Source organism: Nannospalax galili, unplaced genomic scaffold (assembly GCF_000622305.1).
Source record: "Nannospalax galili isolate Female #2095 unplaced genomic scaffold, S.galili_v1.0 scaffold854, whole genome shotgun sequence".
NCBI classification, from domain to species: Eukaryota; Metazoa; Chordata; class Mammalia; order Rodentia; family Spalacidae; genus Nannospalax; species Nannospalax galili.
In genome coordinates this window covers 1936911-1957230 of record NW_008334957.1, presented here as the reverse complement: position 1 = coordinate 1957230, position 20320 = coordinate 1936911, and the positions used below count along the sequence as shown (strand labels likewise).

At 41.8% G+C, this 20320-nt stretch overlaps 1 protein-coding gene across 1 annotated transcript in view; it reads left to right on the top strand.

Annotated features, from left to right (window-relative positions):
• Positions 1–4363: 4363 nt before the first annotated feature.
• Cwf19l2 (CWF19 like cell cycle control factor 2) overlaps positions 4364–20320 on the top strand; it is a gene marked incomplete in the record, with an annotated part of 93434 nt that continues 77477 nt past the window's right edge. Inside the window, 6 exon segments of the mRNA XM_008829717.3 lie at positions 4364–4500; positions 6555–6665; positions 7635–7754; positions 12827–12940; positions 13949–14068; positions 17536–17629. Coding sequence (XP_008827939.2) covers positions 4408–4500; positions 6555–6665; positions 7635–7754; positions 12827–12940; positions 13949–14068; positions 17536–17629 — 652 coding nt within the window.

Genomic DNA, 20320 nt, shown 5'->3' with positions numbered 1-20320 from the left:
GCTTCTAGACTGGGTTGATTGAGGTGGAAAGACCCACCCTAAACATGTAGGCTGCACCATCCCATGGGATAGAGTCTTAGACTGAATGAAAAAAAAAGTGAGCTGAGCACCAGGGTTCATCTCTTTGCTTCCTGACAGATGCCATGACAGCTGTCTCCTGCTGCCATGCCTTCCCCGCCATGATGGATTATACCCTCAAACTGTGAGCCAAAATAAATTCTTCCTTCCTCAAGGTGTTTTGGCAGACATTTTTTGTCACAGCAATGAGAAAAGTGACTAAGACACTGAGAAAAAATACTCAGTCCATATTGTAGGAGGAAGTGCTGACAGGCCTGGTAAACATGCTACGGCACATGCGGGCAACAGTTACTTCCCCTTAAGCCAATCTGAAATCTGCCTGACCGGGGAGAAACAGCCGATGCAAGAACACGTGACGAGAGAGACCACTGAGAAAGAGACAGCACAGCACGGAGCAGCCGAGGGACCAATGGGACACAGGGAGGGAGTATATAGGCATGCCCAATATCCTCAATAAACGAGTCTGTTTTGCCATTTGCTTGACTCCCGGAGTCTGTGCCATTGACTCTGCGCCTTCTTACCCCCACCCCCAAGGGGCTCGGGACCGGGCAGCGGCAACACCATATAATATTAAATGGAAAATTGAAACGTGATGCAGAATTTAAATAGTTTTGAGAAATCACTTAAATACTTATTAACTTTATAGTTATACCAGTTTATGTAAATGATCAGAGTGAACATTACCAGGGATGGAACCCAGAGAAATCACGAGCTACATAATAGGAAGTAGTAAGATTTTAACCTCACTTCTGTGACAGTCCCGCTCAAGAAGCTCCCAAAGAAAACTCAGCAATTCTGTTTGCATGAGCTTCTATAACAGAAATGACCTGGAATCTTCATGGCTGTGTGTGTGTGTGTGTGTGTGTGTGTGTGTGTGTGTGGTCACAAGACAAGTTCAGGTGTCAGTCCTTGCTTTTTACCTTGTTTAAGACAGGGTCTCTTAGTGTTTTTACAGTGTACACACCAGGCTAGTTGACCCCAGAGCTTCCAATGATTCTCCTGTCTCCCACCATGCCATGGGAACACTGGAAGCACAGATATGTGTAACTGCACCTGGCTTTTTACATGGGTTCTGGGGATTTGAACTCAGGTCCTTATCCTTGCACAACAAGTGCTTATCCATCACCTTATCTCTCCAACCCTTCTTGACTCTCTTATACTTAGCTGTGACCATGTGACCTACCTCTGGACCATAAGATATAAGTGAACTAGGCTTTAGGGAAAGCCTTCATTTTTTAAATAATAAATGGGGTCAGCTTAACTGGCACACAGCATTCAGTTTGTTCTTTCGCTTTACTCTGTGTTTACTAGATATCAAGAATGAGTGTGGGATAATGTAATTCCTTACTGTGATTGTGAAGACTAGACTCACAGACTGTGACAAAACAGAAATAGAGTCTGATTCCTTCAGCAACACCTGATGTGCATCAGCTCCCTGTAGACTCCTTACTAAATTACCCATTATTTGACTAAGCCATGTGATTGGCTCTCCATTAGATGTAGCCAACTCCAGACCTGGCCATAACAACTCGTTCCCCTACAACTTTTCGTATTTCAATATGTCCAGTTTTCTCCTTTGATGCCGATATATTATTAATTATTATTATATTATTATTATCATTATTATAATTATTGTGTGTGTTGTGTGTGTTGGTGGAGTTGGTTTTCTCCATCTACCTTTTTATGGGTTCCAGGAATTGAATTCATGCTGCTAGGCTTATGCAGCAAGTGCTTTAACCAGCTAAGGCATCTTACCAGCATCACTCTGATCCCTATATTTTTGTTCACAATTCTGATTCTATTGCATTATATTTAAAATTGATTTATGAAGAACTGATCTTTTCACATCCACACATATTTATCTAGCAGCCCTTGGGCTGCATATGTCCCAGTATAGCTATGAATGCAGCCCAACACATTAGTAGACACAGTTCCAAAAAACTGAACACTCCTGATTGTAGTGTCTTCTTTATGCACAGAGTAAGAGTACTTGTCCTTTTTTTTTTAGTCCTTCTAAGGCTTAAATAAGATTTCAGTTTTCATCATATGATTTTATACATGACTATTGTGTATTGCCCCAAATTCTTTTTTATTATTTTGTGTGTATGAGTGTATTGTCTACATGTGTGTAAGCGCACCTGTGTTGTGCAATGCCCATGGAGGTCAGAAGAGGGCTTTGGATTCCCCTGGAATTGGAGTTATGGATGGTTGTTAGTCACCATGTGGGTGTTGGGAATCAAACCCAGGTCCTCTGCAAGAGCAAGTGGTCCTCTTAACTACTGAACCATCTCTCCAGCCCCTGCTTGCCCAAAATTCTTAGGCTAAAACCTAATCTATGTGAGGGTATAAAGAAGTGAGAGGTGATTACAGCATGAAGGTGGTACCTTTATGAATGAGATTAGTGTCCATATATAAGGCACAGAGAGATTCCCTCATCCCTTCCACATGGCTAAAAGATGCCATCTATAAACTGGGATAAGGCATCAAACCTGTTGGTATCTTCACTTTGAACGACCTAGCTTTCAAAACCATGGGAAAATATGTTGTTTATAATTCACTCAGTTAATGGTATTTTTGTTATAGCAGCCAGAAGGAACGGAAACACACAAGGTCTGGTGAAGTCATTATGTTCTGTAGATGATGCAGAGGCAGAGTCTCTCTCTTTTTTTAATCCTAATCTGAAGACTTTGATAACAAAATTGGTTACATATTACAAGATTAATAAATTAAATCCAGTTATCTATAACAAATTAGTACTATTTACTGAATGTTAAGCAAACATTATTTGCTCGAGATTAAGACTTCCATGGAGGGGCTGGAGAGATGGCTCAGTGGTTAAGATCACTGCTCTTGCAGAGGACCTGGGTTCGATTCCCAGCACCCACATGGCGGCTATGAACCATCCTTAACTCCAGTTCCAGGGGAATCTGAAGCCCTCTTCTGATCTCCGTGGCGTTGCACGACAGGGATGCACTCACATACATGCAGGCAATACACTCATACAAACAAAACAAAAGAAAAGACTTCCATGGAATGGGAAAGTACAAACTCCTCAGAAATCTTGCACGCACACACACCCCATACAATTTTTTTCCCCCTGTAGCCACAGAAGCTGGTCTGGAACTTGCTATGTAGACAAGGCTGGGCTTGATCTCATAGAGATGCCCTGCCTCTGCCTCCTCAGTTCTGGGCTTATAGGCATGGGCCACCACTTCTGTGACTGGCCCCCCACCCAATAAAAAAGAGTGTTTGCTCCAACCTGGCCCTGGCTTATACTTTGTTTTTTCTTTTTTGGTATCTACTTACAGTTATTCACTCTAGCTCGTCTTTATTTTTTCTTTTCCTTTTTTTTTTTTCCAAGACAGGATCTCACACCAGGCTGTTGTGAAACTTGCAATGATCCTCTTGCCTCCGCCTCCCCAGATCTGGGATTACTGCTATGAGCAGCCAAGTCTAGCTTTAGAATGTCTTCTTCTTTGTGTAATTTAGTATTCCCACAGAAACAAATATGTAACTGTTCCATGTAATAAAAAGTGTTCTTGTGCATGTATATGCAAATATGTCAGAGAAAAAAACTGTAAACTTCTAAAAACTTTAAATTATCTCAGGAAAGTTTGAAGTACAGTACAAATTCACATGACTATTTTACTTATTATTTTATGTACACGACTGTTTTGCCACACGTATGAGTGCACCTATGTCATGCAATGCCCACGGAGGCCAGAAGAGGGCTTCTGATTCCCTGGAACTGGAGTTACAGTTAGCCACCATGATATGGGTGTTGGGAACCAAACCACTGTCCTCTGCAAGGGCAGTCAGTGCTCTTGACCACTGCCATCTCTCCAGCCCCCTATTTCATATAATTAAAAATATTCATCAAAGAATAAAGATCTTCGGAGCAATTTCGTCTTTTCGGTTAGGTTCTGACTTTTGATCAGCTGCCCTTCCCATTGCTCCATCACAGAAAGGCGAGAACCCTATTTAGTGGAAAACGTTGAGGTATGGACTTAATTTCTGAAGTATGTAGCTTACTGCGATGATTTAAAATCACCCGGGTGAGAAAGGGGAACACAACCAGACGCTCAATAAATTAATAATGATATTAACCCTGTTTCAGGCAAACCCAGCGCTTGGAAGAGGTGAAGCCTCCCCTGGGCTGCAGGCTTCCTCTAAGCGCCAGCAGGGCCGACCACTCAGGTCTGCGCAAGCTCTGTCGGTAGAGCACCGCCCCTTCTGCCTCTAGTCGGAAGTCCGGATTTGTTTACTAAATTACGACAGTCGTAAACTGGGCTTTCCTGACGGCTTCCTCACTTTACGACAGCAATAAGTATGGCGGCGTTCGGTGGAAGATTTGAAAGTGCGAGGAGCATCGCCGAACGCCGGGAGCGGACCCGCGAGGCCAGGGCCGAGGTGCTGCGCCAGGTACATCCCGTGGGGGTTTTCTTCCTCAGACTGAAGTCTGGGGCTTGAACCTGGGGTCCTCGTGCAGGCCACGCCGACGCTTTGCCGCAGTTCTGCTCCAGCTCTTGAGTTTGGGTTGTTTTTAGACAGGCTCCGGAAAGTTCTTTAGAACCGTCGGACCTGCAACCCCGGCAGCCAGCGGGTCACCCGGGGTCTGGTCGTGCCTGGGCGCGGGCTCCTTTCGCAGCGCGGTGTCTCCTCTTGCTCCTTCTCCGCGGAGATCGGATTGGTTTCCTTCAGGTGTGCTTACATGTTAAGTCATCCATTCTTGACATTTCTGCCACCTGATCGCGCAAGTCCCGGGTGCTCTGCACCGCTAACGACTCTTTCCAGGTATTTGGCAGCCTGGATCAAGGCTCCTGCTCTAACTGAAAGGAAATGCAGTCTTTCGGGAGCGGAAGTAGGGCACACGAATAGACTGACGTTTCCTCCACCTGTCTTACTGCTGGTTTCAATTCCAGACGTACTTCAGCCTTTACTGATTCAAACGCTGTTTAGCACAAGAGACAGGACATTTGGCCTCTCTTAAAAAGTTGAGACACAAAATTCTCATTAAGACTGAGATGTATCAAAGTAACTTAGAAACGGAAGAAGTAAACTGTTGAATTATCTGGCAAGTTATTCCTGAAGTAAATGTGACAAGGAAAGAGCAGATTTGTAGTTGGAGAACAACAGAATGTTCGGTGATAATTTGTGTGTGTGTGTGTGTGTGTGTGTGTGTGTGTGTGTATGTGTATGTTTCTATTTGTTTTAAGGTGAAAGAATTTTAAGTCAGCCTAAATGCATGTAGTGAGTTGAGTGGACATGGAGGAGAGGAGACAGAGGAAGGGATAATGACTTTTAACTCAGATTCTAAAGGGAAGAGCAGGTGACTAGAAAGGTGGTATTGTTTGTGGTCTCAGCATATTCATAATACATATTGTCTTTCTTTGGTTGGTATTTCAAGTAGGTTTGGAGGAAGTAGGGTTTCTACACTGATAAATGTTGTAGGGACAACATATAGTTTGAGAAGGACCAAACTCATCCTTGGAATTTGAGAGAAAGAGTGAGAGAGCAGTAACAAGCACTTGGGGGAACCTTGCTTTATTTGCCTAGAAGTTAGCGGTATGATCCTTTCTCTTTAAAACTAGAACTTTTGAGCTGGAGAGATGACTTAGTGGTTAAGAGCACTGGCTGCTCTTGCAGAGGACCTGGGTTCAGTTCGCAGCACCCACCTGAAGGCTGACAGCCATCTGTAACTCCAGTTCCAAGGGATCCAATGCTGTTTTCTGACCTCTGTGGGCATTGCATGACACAGGTACATTTACACACATGCAGGCAAAACACTCATACACTTAAAATAAAAATAATAAATAAAATATTTAATAAGTCATATTTAAAAGTGTTATAACTTTTTTCTGTGGCAGAATATTGGGTTACAGCTATTGTCTATTGAAGGCATGAGGATCAGTTTCCTAATTTTTGTAAAAGTGTAAAGAGCTAGCCACAGGGATGATGAAGGGCTAAGAGATTCCAAATTGTATTTGAGGTAGGGAGAGAGGAAGGCATAGACTAGACCTCAGGATTCTGTTATTCCTGTCCTAATTTCCTGGAAGTTGGTGGTGCCAAAGGAAAAATTTTGGTTTTAAAAAATCTTTGTACAGGGCTGGAGAGATGGCTCAGTGATTAAGAGCACTGACTGCTCTTTCAGAAGACCTGGGTTCGATTCCTAGCACCCATATGGCGGCTAACAACCATCTGTTGTTGATCCGGTTCCAGGGGATCCGACACTCTCTTCTGACCATGGGCATTGCATGACATGGGTGCACAGACCTACATGCAAGCAGTACACTCATAAACATAAAATAAAAATAATAAAAAAAATTTTCTACACTAGTAGAAGTAATTTATTGACAAGAGTAGACCATTCATTGATGACTGGGAACTGTATATGAAAATGGTATCAGTTATTGTGCATGTATTTGAAAAACAGTTGTGTCAGCTGCCGGCTCATCCTTTTATATCTTTTGTTGTAGGCCAAAGCCAATTTTGAAAAAGAAGAAAGGTGTAAAGGACTTAAGCGCCTTCGAGGTGAAGACACATGGATGCTACCTGACGTAAATGAGCGAATTGAACAGTTCTCACAGGTAACTTTCAGCAGCTGCTTAATGTCAGGGTATCTGTCCGTTAAAAACACTGCTCAAGTTCATAGTGAGGAACAGTGCTTTTTTACATTTACTTATTTTGTGTGTATGTCTGTGCATGTTTGGGTGTGGCATGTGAGGACACCTTATATGAGCCAGTTCTCTCTTACCATGTGGTTCTGGGGATCAGTCTCAGCTCATCAGCTTTTACTGCTGAGCCGTCTCAATGGTTATTGAGGACAATTTTCTTCCATTTTCTAAGTCACAGGTTGACTATCACATGGTTAGCCTTATTGCATAGTTTATCTTTCTGGCAAAATGACTATTGTAATGTTGTGGTCATTGTGGTACTGAGAGAGCCTATTACTCGTGGTGGCTAGTAGAGGTAGCTTCAAATTTGTGGTCCATTTTAAGCAAGCTTCTAGATTTGAAAGTACACATTTAAGCCTTATGTCTTAGCACCTAAACCTTCTTTTCTCTTCTTACAATTTTTTAGCAATTTGCCTTCTGGCTTGTGTCCCTGTAATTGGGACAATTTTTAAAAACATTTAATTTTAATTGACAAATAATGATTGTTTATATTTGCAGAATGCAGTATAATATTTTGGTGTATGTATATGTAAAGATTTAATTGTTTATATATGATCACTTCACTTATTTTTTATGGTGAGAACATTAAAAATCTGTTTTAGTAATTTCAAAATATATAATATGTTATTAATAACTGTGGTCATAGTCCTGTGCTGTGTATCACTAAAACTTAATGTTTGTATCTATATATATGAATTTATTTGATAGTATCTTTTATATAAATATACAAATAAATTAACCCAAAATTTCCTCATATTTTTTTTTTTTCTGGTAAGAAATCTGAGCTATTTCATTGATTAACATTTATTTTTCCTCCTCAAACTATCTTCCTTTTAAAGTTAGGTAAAATTAAATTCTCTCTTTAATTTTAAAAATATTCAGGAACATTCTATGACAAAAAAGAAGAAAAAAGAGAAACATTCAAAGAAGACAAAGAAAGAGAAGAAAAAAAAGAGCAAGAAACAAAAATATGAAAAAAGTGAATCAACCGATAGTTCATCAGTAAGTAAGCACTAAAACTCGTTCAACCAGATATTTGAGGAAAGTATACTTGATGGAGTGATCTGTGGGAACTTAAAACACGTGAGACCGGTTATGATATAAGAATGTTCAGAAGACAGCCACTTGGGCTGAGTTGCCCAGGGATGTAGATCTTTGGTTCCAGAGAAAGGCAAGAGAATGCGGATACAGTTTGCTAGGCATTGCTAGCTAGAGATAGGAGAATGATGAAATGTCTAGGGAACCTGTGATCTGAGCCCCAGCACTGAAGAGCCATGTAGGAAGGAGAGGAGGCCACTTGAACTGAAATGGTTGGAAAATTATAAGACAAAGCAGCAAAGGTCCATATTACCAAAGCAAGGGAGAGGAGTTTCATGACACTCGAATCTGTCCTTCCTGTATTTCTTTTTTCAACATAGAATTTACTGTCCGAGTCTTTTTTTAAAAAATATTTTATTTATTATTTTTATTTTATATGTTTGAGTGTATTGCTTGCATGTATGTGAGTGCACCGTGCTGTGTAATGCTTGCGTTTGGGAAGGTGGAAGCCATTGCTAAATTTTTGGGAGTTTTCACTAGACTAATATAGATAGTAGTTATCTTAGAGTTTGGAGAGATGTTTGAATGTAAGAGAGGACAGTAAATAGGGAGTACTCTTTCATTAAGGTTATCTTAGCAAAGAAGTTGGAAGATGAATTGCTGCCAAAGGGGCACGTAAAGTCAGGAAGTTTGTTGTCCCCCCTAAAAATGATATGAAGTGTGCAGCACTCTTCTAGACCATTAGAGACCATTCTTTGAAGCAGAAGAAGAGACATGTGATGGGCAAGGTTCCGGAGGAAGTGGCGTGGCTGGAAGGTTTGAGACCAGAATCTTTGGAGGAGGCTCTGCCTGCAACAGGATGAGTTCACAGGAGCTTAGGCTAGGCAGGACTGAAAGTAACTTTTCTGGACGGTAGGTAAGATGCTAATGTGGCCCACTTTTTCTTGCTAAGTAAGAGGAGCGATCATTTGCTGAGGGTACGGGGAATGATCGAAAGTGTGAGGAGGGTGTTGAGGGCGATAATGTCCAGGTATTACAGTAGGGTGCAAAGTAGCAAAAGTGGATGTGATTCCTGTTGTCATAGAACTTATTGCTTAATGGAACATTAATCAAATAGTTTCACAAACCAATTAAAAATGAATGCTTAGAGGAGAGTAAGAAGGTAGTAGAAGAGAGAACCGAGGAAGTATCAGTTTGGTAAGCTCTAGCTTCACTCATCTGCTTGGCTGAGGTTGCAGGTCCTGATCACTTTTGCTTGTGGTGATGTAGTGCCCAGTGGTTCTAGCTAGTAAATCCAAGTCTCAACATCTGATAAGACAGTGAAAAGACAGCAAAAACTATAACTGTGGAAGCCCTGAGAGAATCCCATGGAACACAAACTTTTTACTTGATTGAAGCAAGTTGGCACTCTCCTAAAGAAAATGCTAATTTCTTGAAGCTATAAAGTACCATTTTAGTGGATGACATCAAGAATTAACAATGAGGTCTCTAAACTGATTTGACAACATATTATTTATTTTTAAATATTTTTAATTTATGTGTATGAGTGTATTGCCTGCATATATGTAAGTGCACCCGTGTTGTGCAGTGCCCACAGTGGTCAGAAGAGAATGTTGATTTTCCCCAGAACTGGAGTTGTGGATGGTTGTTAGCCACCATATGGATACTGGAAATTGAACACGGGTTTTCTACAAGAACAACTAGTTCTCTTAACTGCTGAGTTATCTCTCTAGGCCCCTTAAAAACATATCTAATGCTGGGTGTGGTGGCTCATGCCTTTAATCCAAGCACTTGGGAGGCAGAGGCAGGCATATCTCTGTGAGTTTGAGGCCAGCCTGGTCTACCTAGTTCCAGGCCAGCTGGGGCCATAGGGAGACCCTGTCTCAAAAAGACAAGAAAACAAAACAAAGCAACCACAACTACAAAACTTTGATATCTAGAGACTGGTAAGATGGCTCAGCAGTTAAGAGCATTGGCTGCTTTTGCAGAAGACCTGGGTTCAGTTCCCAGCACCCACATGGAAATACCCAACTGCCCGTAACTTCAGTTTTTCTGACTGTCATAGGTTTCAGCATGCACATGGTATACATATATACACTCAGGCACACACACATACACATACAATAAATAATCATAAACAGTTTATATATTTAAAGTATTGTGTGTGTATGAGTATACTGCCTGCATGTATGTAAGTGCACCTGTGTTATGCAAAGCCCACAGAGGTCAGAAGGTGGTGTTGGATTCCCCTGGAACTGGAGTTAGGCCTGTTGTTAGCCATCATGTGGGTGCTGGGAATTGAACTAGGGTCCTCTGCAAGAGCAGCCAGTGCTCTTACCACTGAGCTGTCTCTCCAGCCCCCAAATCTATATATTTAAGTACAAAAAAGTTCTAGGGTTTTCATTTAAAATAAAGCCTGAATGAATGAATAGGATCTGTTCTGTTTTGGAAAGCAGTGAGCAGTTGGTGTGGCAGAGCATGTTTACACATTGATTATATCTTTGACAGACATACTTGTGTTCTCCAGTTTCAAAAAATTAAGGAGAGATGGCACAGTGCTTAAGAGCACTTGCTACTCTTGCAAAGGACCAAAGTTAGTTCCTAGCACCCACATTGGGCTGCTCACAACCACCTGTAACTCCAGCCCCAGTGGATCTGGATACCTTCTTTTGGCCTCCATGAGCACCTGTGCATGCATGAACACCCCTCCCCCCCAAACACATAAATAAAAATAAAAAATCTTAAAAAAGTTTTAAGTAGTTTTCAGGTATTTCATGGAATAGAAAAACACTGATTTCAGACAGGGGAGATGACTCAGTTTGTGAGAGTGCTTGTGGTGTCTAAGTATGAGAACCAGTTCAGATCTTAGCACCCACGTACAAAGCTGGGCATGGCTGCATACACCTGTAACCCCAACACTGTCGGGGGCAGAGAGGAGGTTTTCTGGGGCTTGCTTGCTGCCAGCCTAGTTCCAGGTTCAGTGAGAGACCCTGTCACAAGGGAATAAGGTGGTTATTGATAGATCAGGACACCCTCCTGTGGCCTCCATGTGCATGTGCAGGAGTGCCTGCACCTTCACACACATGCACACACACACACACACACACACACACGCACATACAGCACACACGCACGCATGCACGCACGCACGCACGCACGACTGCTGCTCTCCAGAATCCACAGTTTGCCTTGCTGTTCTCTCATTTTCCCCATTGACCTCTGTTTCCCAGCAGTGCATTAGAAGATGGTTCGCGCAGAGTAGTGCTAGGATCTTCTCATACCTTCAGAGCTCCACAGAGGAGCGTTCAGAGCCTGACAGGCCTCCATTCCTGTCACGGTTCTCATACTTGGGTGTCATGTAATGTGGGCAAGTTACTTATTTTTAGGAAGCTTTCCTTATCTATGAAGCCAAAATAATACTTTGTAGAGGTAGTTTATGGATTCTATATGATAATTTATGTGAAAATATGCAACATAGTGCCTGGCATTGAAGACTAGATTGTTGAAAACAAACCCTCAGACTTTATAATGTTCAGCACATAGGGGAAAGTGAATAAGTTCTTGGTCTCTTTGATAATGTGGTATTTAAACACAGTGAGCAAAATGCCTTACCAGTCTAGCTTTTCCGGCAGATATCTACGTTTTTAGGCCCAGGACAATCTCAAAATTTGACACTTAGGGGCAACAGCAAACTCATTTACGTGAGGGTCATTTCCCAGGCTCTGAGGTGAATCTGTGAGGACTGCTGGGTCTTGGTAGGAACCGAAGCTCTGCTGAGTGTGTTCTCTACCTGGCAGTGTCTGGTTTCACTGTTTGCTTTCCCTTTTGCTTCATGATACAGCTAATGAGAATTAGTTTAGTTGTATGTTATGGGCTTAACCCAAAGTAGGATTTTGCGGTCATTGCCAGCAGTGGCTGCTCCTCCATTCTCGTGGGTTCCGCTCCTTCGTTCTCATTGGCGTCGAGGCTGCTCCTCCGCTTGCCCTGGGCTGAGGCTGCTCTTTTGCCTGCCCTGGGCGGAGGCCGCTCTTCTGTTTGCCTTGTGCTGAGGCAGCTCTTCTGCTCCCCCTGTGCTGCCTCCTGTCGTTGCTGCTTCTGCCCGGTCCCAGACCCCAGGGCTGGTGAGGAGACTGTGTCAGCAGAGCTGCATTCAGACACAGGAGACCAGGTTCAGTGACACAGGTCTGCTTTATTGCAGGAAGGCACAAGCTTATGTAGGGGTAGTGGTCCAATCACAGCACAGCAAGTAGGATATGTCATTAGCATAACAGGTTTAGCGTCCTATCACAGTACAGCAAGTAGGGTACCTTATTAGCATAACAGACTTAGCATCCTATTAGCATAACATATTTAACGTCCTATCACATAATAGAGGGTAGGATGCCTCATTAGCATACTGGGTTTCAGATTACAGAGCCTGGATTCCTGGAAACCACGTGACCCTGACAGCTGCAATTTTAGAGCCATGGTCTCACTATGTAGCATTGGCTGGCTTGGAGTTCAGAGCCATCCATCTGCCTTTGCTTCCTGAGTGCTGGGATTAAAGGCATGTACCCCCACCCTGCCTTCAGTGTCATTTTAGAGCCATGGTCTCACTATGTAGCATTGGCTGGCTTGGAGTTCAGAGCGATCCATCTGCCTTTGCTTCCTGAGTGCTAGGATTAAAGGCATGTACCCCCACCCTGCCTTCAGTGTCATTTAAAAAAAATATTATTTTTATTTTATGTGTATGAGTGTATTGCTTGCATGTATTGCCTGTGGAGGTCAGAAGAGGGTGTTGGATCACCTGGAACTGGAGTTACAGATGGTTGTTAGCCACCATTTGGGTGCTGGGAATTGAACCTGGGTCCTCTGCAAGAGCAGCCAATGTTCTTGACTGCTGAGGCATCTCTCCAGCTCCTCAGTGTCATTTTTTTTAAGGGGAAAAATGGAAAAAAAATCTCATCTAGGAAGCTGAATTATCTCCACATAACATAGGAATTTCATGTCAAAGTGTGCAAATTTGTGAACATCACTTATATGCTAAATATTCTTAGAGCTCCGAAGATGAGTGGGTTGAGGCTGTTCCACCCCAGATATCTGGCAAGGAAAAGGCCTGGAAAGTGAAAGACGAAAAGTCAGAAAACCAAGGCCACAGCCAAGTTGTTCAGGTAAGCAGGCCACCTGATCTCAAAGAAGGTGAGTGTTAAAAAGAAAGACGATTAGAATTTCTTCAGGAAAAGAATTAGACTTTGAAAGAATAGTTTCAGAATACGTTTCACAGAAATGCTAACTGCAGAGTGTTCAGACTGGTCCTGTGCACCTGCTGGGAGAAGGGAGGAGGGAGGAGGGAGAAGGAGAAGAGAAAGGAGGAGGGAGGAGGGAGAAGGGAGAAGAGAAGGGAGAAGGGAGGAGGGAGAAGGGAGAAAAGAAGGGAGGAGGGAGGGAGGAGGGAGGAGGAAAAAGGGAGAAGAGAAGGGAAGAGGGAGGAGGGAGAAGGGAAGAGAGAGAGAGGAGGGAGGAGGGAGAGGGAGGAGGGAGGGGGGAGAAGAGAAGGGAGGAGGGAAGAGGGAGGAGAGAGGGAGGAGGGAGAAGAGAAGGGAGGAGGGAGAGAGGGAGGAGGGAGAAGGGAGAAGAGAAGGGAAGAGGGAGGAGGGAGGAGGAAATGCATTTCTGTCACCCCTCAGCACTTGTCCAGCAGTGGGTTGTTGGCATTTCCTCTTCAGTGAGGTCTGCCATATGCCCTTAGCACTGTCTGACCCTTCTCTATGTGTCGCGTTCAGTTCAGATGTTTCCCCATTGTATGTCATTTTCTTAGCAGTACTTAACAGTTGAATAAATTTCAACAGTTCATAAATTTTTGGTTCTGGCTCATGTGCCTAAGAAAGAGTATAATTTACCCACTCAGCCACAAGTGAAGGAAGAAAGGTGACCAGGAAGTGATGTGTGTGCGCCAGGCTTGGTGCTGTTTCCTTATACCTGTTATTTATTTCTCCTTAAAACTCGATAGATGGGTATTTCCTCCCATGTTTATGAGAGAAAGACCAAGGTGTAGAGAGAGGCGAGGCCTGTTTCAAGCTCTGTAGCCATTAGTACTTGCTCCTAGTTGGTGCCTCCAGAATTCCTGCTGATAAGAGGCTCTGATCAGTTCAGACTGAAGTGGCTTTTCTTTTAAACAGAGGGATGAATGGATGACTGTTAACTTTATGACTGTTAAAGCTGTGTCCTCCTCATCACTCAAAGCTGAAAAGGAAACTCTAAGGAAAATGGAGCAAGAGAAAACCCAAGCACTTGAACAGGTAAGAGAATGTTTTAAATGCTTTAATTTTGAGTTTGTTTTAAATAAACCGATAAGGCATTTATGTAAATGCAATTTATTTGTGAAATATTTCATCTTTAGTGGTGTTTGATAACATTAATGAGAACTCCAGAAATGCAATGTAAGTTTTGAAAAATAAATTTCCTGTAGCTGCAGGGTATTAGTTTAAAAGTATATTAGCTTTGTAAATGTAGGGTATATAGAGTTGAGCAAGTATTAGTGTTACGTGATTGTCATTGAATTAAAATTGAACGTTCTCAATGTAGTTTTCAGTGTGTACACTAAACTAGTTGCCATAAAAATGCTCCCATTTCAAGACACCTAAAAATCCATATAAAATATAAAGTAAGCAGGTTTAATTGATTGGTTTCACTTTGGATGACAAGAAAACAACTAGAAATCCTTAGAGGCCAAAAAGGAGGGCAGAGGTGGGGAAGGAGGTGAGACCAGGAACCCCTAGAGGCACGAGGGGCAGGAGAGGGGCCTTCAAAGACCGGGATTTACCTTGAAAGTAGCGTGGAGGGACTAAGGAGAAAGAGCTTATGGTAGCTCTGTGACCAGTGTTACTATCTTTTTTTTTCCCCTCCCAATCTAATTTTAATTCTGAAAATGTAGGCCTTGTAAATTGTGTTGGATTTTTATCAGTCAGCTGTTGGTATGGAACATTAGAGGCCAGGATTTTTGGAATATCTGAACTAAGTTCTACGAGAACTTTCTGAATTAGACCTGAGGGGTTGGAGCTCACTGTTAATAGACAAGAAGGAACATCTGGCGGTAAGGGAGGAGACGGCAGGGGAGCAGGGAATGGGCTGACTGAAGTCTGGGAGTTGACTTACCTGTTACCTCCCACAATGGTGTAGCATAGTCATTTTCGAGTACACTTTTGATCATGTCTTTCTTCCATGTGGAAGATATGTTGGTCTGCTTGTGATGGCTGTGGCAGAACACACGAAGATGCACAGGGGGAGGAGGGCTTTCCCTCAGTGTTCTGGAGGTTTCAGCCTGTCCTCAGTTGGCCCCATAGATTTGGGCCTGAGGTGAGGCTGAACAGCATCAGGGTCGAGGATGGGGAGTGGGACTGAGCTGCTTACCTCATGTCTGTGGGGGGCGAGGATAAAATAGAAAATGGAAACACACTAGACTCCCATATACTCTATAGGACACGGCCCCCAGACCAGGTGGGGAATAGGCAGAATGGGGCCTCTGCCTGGCTCAAGCTTTCTGTGGTGGCAAAGTCTTCCTCAGTGTGAGGTTCAGTCAGTAGGCTCAGTTGGCTTTCTCTGAAAGATTTTCTTTCAGTTCAGCCTAATAGAGGTAATTCTGCACTTTATGCTTTATGCTTTTGGTTGATTTTTCAACTTGTTCAGAGCCTGGATTGAAAAGAAAGGTCTATATTTAGAGTTGTTCTTCAGAGAGCGTCAAAGCTGCCTGCAAATGCAGCCTGACTTCCTTAGATTGACGTAAGACAAAGTTCTTTGTCTCAGGGACTCCGAACCTTAGCCGAACTTGTTTAATAACTTTCACTTACATTTCTCTGCAAATCCCATGTGTTTCTCTGTTGGTGAATTCTTTCCTCTGTGTGTGTGTGTGTGTGTGTGTGTGTGTGTGTGTGTGTTGTGTGTGTGTGTCTGTGTGTGTCTGTGTGTGTCTGTGTGTGTCTGTGTATGTGTGTGTGTGTGCCTCTTATCCTTCAAGGCTCATTTCATACATTCCATGAGACTGCTGTCTCCTTTGGCTAAAATAAGTCTCTCTTTGCCTTGTTTGCCCAGCACTTTATTTGCTCTGTTACTTTATAGTGTTTGCAGTTTCTGTAAAGTAATACGACTTAGTGTTTTCACTCAGTTTCCCTCAGGAGGTTCTAAGCTTTTTGAGAAACCATGTTTTATTTATAGTTGTATCTTTTGTACTTTATATAGAGCCCTGAATATAGAGGTGCTTTTTGACTTTTTAAAAATACGGAATGGTAGGTTTAGTCTTCTGTGAATTCTCACTTATGTTTTCATTCTGCAAATACTTGGATTTAGCTCTGAAGTTTGATAATCTGTAGTAATTTGAGTTTTTTGCTTAGGTAAGGATTTAAATTACTGTTCACAGATGTAGTCATGCAGACTAGTGGGTGAGATCAGCCAGGTTTCCCTGTTCATTTGGGTTTGGAATGCTGTTCTCTGCATACTGTCAAACGACACATTTCCCTTTTTCTTTCTTTTTTTGGTCTTTTTGAGACAGGGTCTCCCTGTAGCCCCAGTTATCGAACTGGTATGTATTGTATGTGTTTGTGTTGGATGTACGTGTTTGTATTGATGTGTGTTTTACATGTACTCCTGTGCTTGCAAGTGTATGTGTGTACATAGGTGTGTGGAAGCCAGAAGTTAACATCTTCTTCCGTTACTCTCCACCTTATTTTTTTGAGACAGGGCCTCTCACTGAACCCAGAGTTCACTGACTTGGCAAGGCTAGTTGGCCAGTGAACTCCAAGTATCTGCCTGTCTTTTCCTTGGCACTTTACGTGGGCTACATGGTGCTGGAGATGGATCTGAACTCAGGTCCTCATGCTTGTGCAGTAAGCACTTTGTCCACTGAACCATCTTTCTAGCCGCTTTATTTAATTTTTTGATGTTTGAGACAGAGTCTCACTCTGTAGCCCAGACTGGCCTCACTTCTCCTCAGCCTCCTGAGTGCTTGAATGATAGCCCCATGCCCGGCTTTGCCACAGTCTTCTGTATGAATTGGTGCCTCTAATTTTGCTCTTCCTTAGTCTTTTCTCCACACAGAGACCAGTTTGCTCTACATAATATAAAGCTAATCTTCCTCGTGACTCACCTTTGCCTCCTAAGCATAGAGCCACAGCAGCAGCCAGAGTGGCCCCTGTGGCTGCCATGATTCTCTTCAGCCTCTTCTGTCGTCCCCTTGGTCATGCTTCTAACTCTTCAGTCCAAACTGCTTGATTTCCCTGAAAACACTGCACTTTCCTTTCTGTAAAGTTTGTTGAACATTTGGAATATGTTTATGTTCTTTCCTCCACATTCCCCCAAAGAAACTTAATTCAAGATAATCTGTAGGCCCGAGACCGCAGATTCTTCAGCGTGGGAGCAGTTTGAGCTCTTTGTGTGGCTTTGTATTCAGTATTTCTCTCAAAGCACATATCAGCTATTTATTGTCTCTGTTCTTACTGTTCCTACGCTAGCAAGGGCTGAGTTGGGATTATTGACAGTTGTCATCTTCAGCATTTGACGAGGTTATGAGACATGGTAGGTATTCAGTAAAAACACTGAGTGAATATAAATTTATGCATTATAACCTCCAAGTGGCTTAACATGTCCTTCTTATCTGTAAATGATTTGTCTAGGGTAATATGTGACTGTTAACAGTCTCAAATTTGTCATTGATTAATAATTTTTATGCCGGGTTTGTTTTTATGCTCTAATCTCTCAAAATGTTTTGTTCTAGTCCAAACTGCTGGAAAGAGAATTGAATCCATACTGGAAGGACGGAGGGACAGGTCTTCCATCAGAAAGCTGTCATGTGTTGGCAGTTACTAAAGGTATCTGTATTTTTATAACCCATAGGCATTTCATGGTTTCTAGTAATGGGGGAAAGTAAATATGATTAAAATACCTTATATACATGTGTAAAAATGTCATATTGAAACACATTTTATATAATTAATACACACTTATAAAAATAAAAATATTCTTGTAATTTAGTGCTCCTAAGGCAATAACCTGAGTTACATATAACAAAGTTTTTATAAAATATTTTCATCATTTGAAGTCTTATTTAAATCATTAATACTTCGAAAGTTTATTTTAATTACGTATTTGGGAACAAAGTGATTAAAGGCATATTGCTATGCTTGATAACAGTGATTTGCAAGTTTCTATTTGAAATGGGCTTATATAAGATATACAGCATTTGATTTGCTACATTGTAGAGGAAAATATAAAAGCATACTAAGTGTGAAATTTCATGAAAATAATGTATAAACATTAAAGATGATTTTATAGCTTTAGAGCTTCCTACTTTGCTGGCATTAATAAAATTTGTACTGATCTTAGAAAGTGCTGTTATATTCCAGCAGATGGAGACAAATATTTTAGATTCACATAGACATACTTTATAATTAAAAGTACTTATGTGCTTGTTATGTGTTGCACTGCCAACTCAGTGAAAAGCTTAATTACAGTTAACCCAGAATAAAATAATATTAGTTATGATGTTATCTTTTTTGTCTTAGTTATTTATCAGTAAGATATTTTCTTGATTTTTATGTATAATTCATTTTTATTTTGGCTACATGTTAAAGTTATTTTATGTGAACGTGAAACCATCTCGAGCCTGCTGATAGGTTCCTGTGAAATTCTTATTTGGCTGTTTTACTAAAGTTATTAGTAATCTCAGGATACTTTTTCACCTTTAGCACGGGCAGAAATGTCTGCTGGATTAAGTAACAGTTTGGTAGTCATAACAAAGTTCTCTTTGAAATAGTGCTTTCTAGAAAGCAGCTGTTGGGCAAGTAATAAGTTAGCCCAGCATGATATTATCATGCGTGCTTTTATCTTTCCTGATGTCAGAGACAACCAAAGAAGTTCATCTTTGGGGAAACCTAGAATTGATACCCAGTCTTTGGATATTTGTAGTCAGCGGGTTGTGAACATCACAGTGTGAAAAACCTGAGGTTCGGCCTTGGCTAGTGTCTTAGCTGGAGGAAGGAGCAGACTCACGGGCCCTAGGAGGAAGTGGTCAGCAGAGCTTCCCAGAGCCTTTCTCCCACCATTTGCTGCTGTGCCATCTCTTCTGTTTCCCAATTTACATTTACTCTGGAGGAAAATGACAAAAACCTTCTTTTTGCTTGTGGCTCAGATTCCAAAGCTGAAATTAAGTTTATGCAGTGAACTGTATGTTTTATTGCACTTGCAGATAGTGTTATTATTTCTGTTTGAACCACGGCAGGACTGAAGCAGTTAGGCACCTGCATGAGATGACCGTGTTATGGCGTGTTCGCACTGGGAGAGGAGGTGGTACAGTGTTGAAGTTAAGGACTCAGATTTTGGACGGCTCAGATTCCAAAGCTGAAATTAAGTTTATGCAGTGAACTGTATGTTTTATTGCACTTGCAGATAGTGTTATTATTTCTGTTTGAACCACGGCAGGACTGAAGCAGTTAGGCACCTGCATGAGATGACCGTGTTATGGCATGTTCGCACTGGGAGAGGAGGTGATACAGTGTTGAAGTTAAGGACTCAGATTTTGGAGTCAGTCTTCTTGGTACTCAGATTTGGTATTTCTGTTTATTAACTTTGTGATTTTGGGACACTGTCCTGACCTGTCTAGCCCAATTGAGATGTAACAGGGAATAATGACAGTGCTATTTTATATAGCTATCTTGAAGATTAAATTAGAAAATCTTTTAGCACAGTATCTGGAATTTAGTAATGCTCTTAAATGATGACAACGTCAAATACTTATTCTGTGATCAAGCATTTTGGAAAGGTTATTATTTATTTTTATTTTATGTGCATGAGTGTATTGCCTGCATGTATATAAGTGCACCTGTGTCACGCAATGCCTGTGGAGGACAGATGAGGACATCAGATCCCCTAGAACTGGGGTTACGGACAGCTGTTAGCCGACGTGTGGGTGTTGGGATTCAAACCGGGGTCTTATGCAAGAACGGCCAGTGTTCTTAACTGCTGAGCCATCTCTCCAGCCCCTCGGAAAGGTTTTATCAACAGTTTTTTGTTAATGATTGACATGCCATATTTTCAGTAATTACTTTTTTAATCTTAGTTTTTTTTTTCCTTAGAAAATGCTAAGTACAAAAGTAAGCCAGCTGTTTTATATAGGCCATAGGAGATTGTCTTAGGTCTTACTTTAGTAATAGGAATGCTTATACAGTTTACTTGTCATGTGTGTTTATCATAGCAATTGTGAGGAAGGCAGGGTGGATGTTCTTGTCTGAGGCTTAGAGTGGTCAGGTGATTCATCTATAATCACATAAGCAGTAGGGAACTTGGTCTCAGATTCCTGTTGAAGGGTTGGTTACTCCACATTCTGAAGAAGACTCATTTCTTACCATGTGCTTAGTAGAAATTTGACTTACAGACTCTTTTAATGTGATCTTGCTCTCCTATTGATTATTTTGGCTTTCTCTGTTAGAATCTTTAAGTTAGAAGGACTATAAAGGGTGGCTTTTATCATCTTTTTTTTTTTAAATGAAGAAGCATAGGTTCAA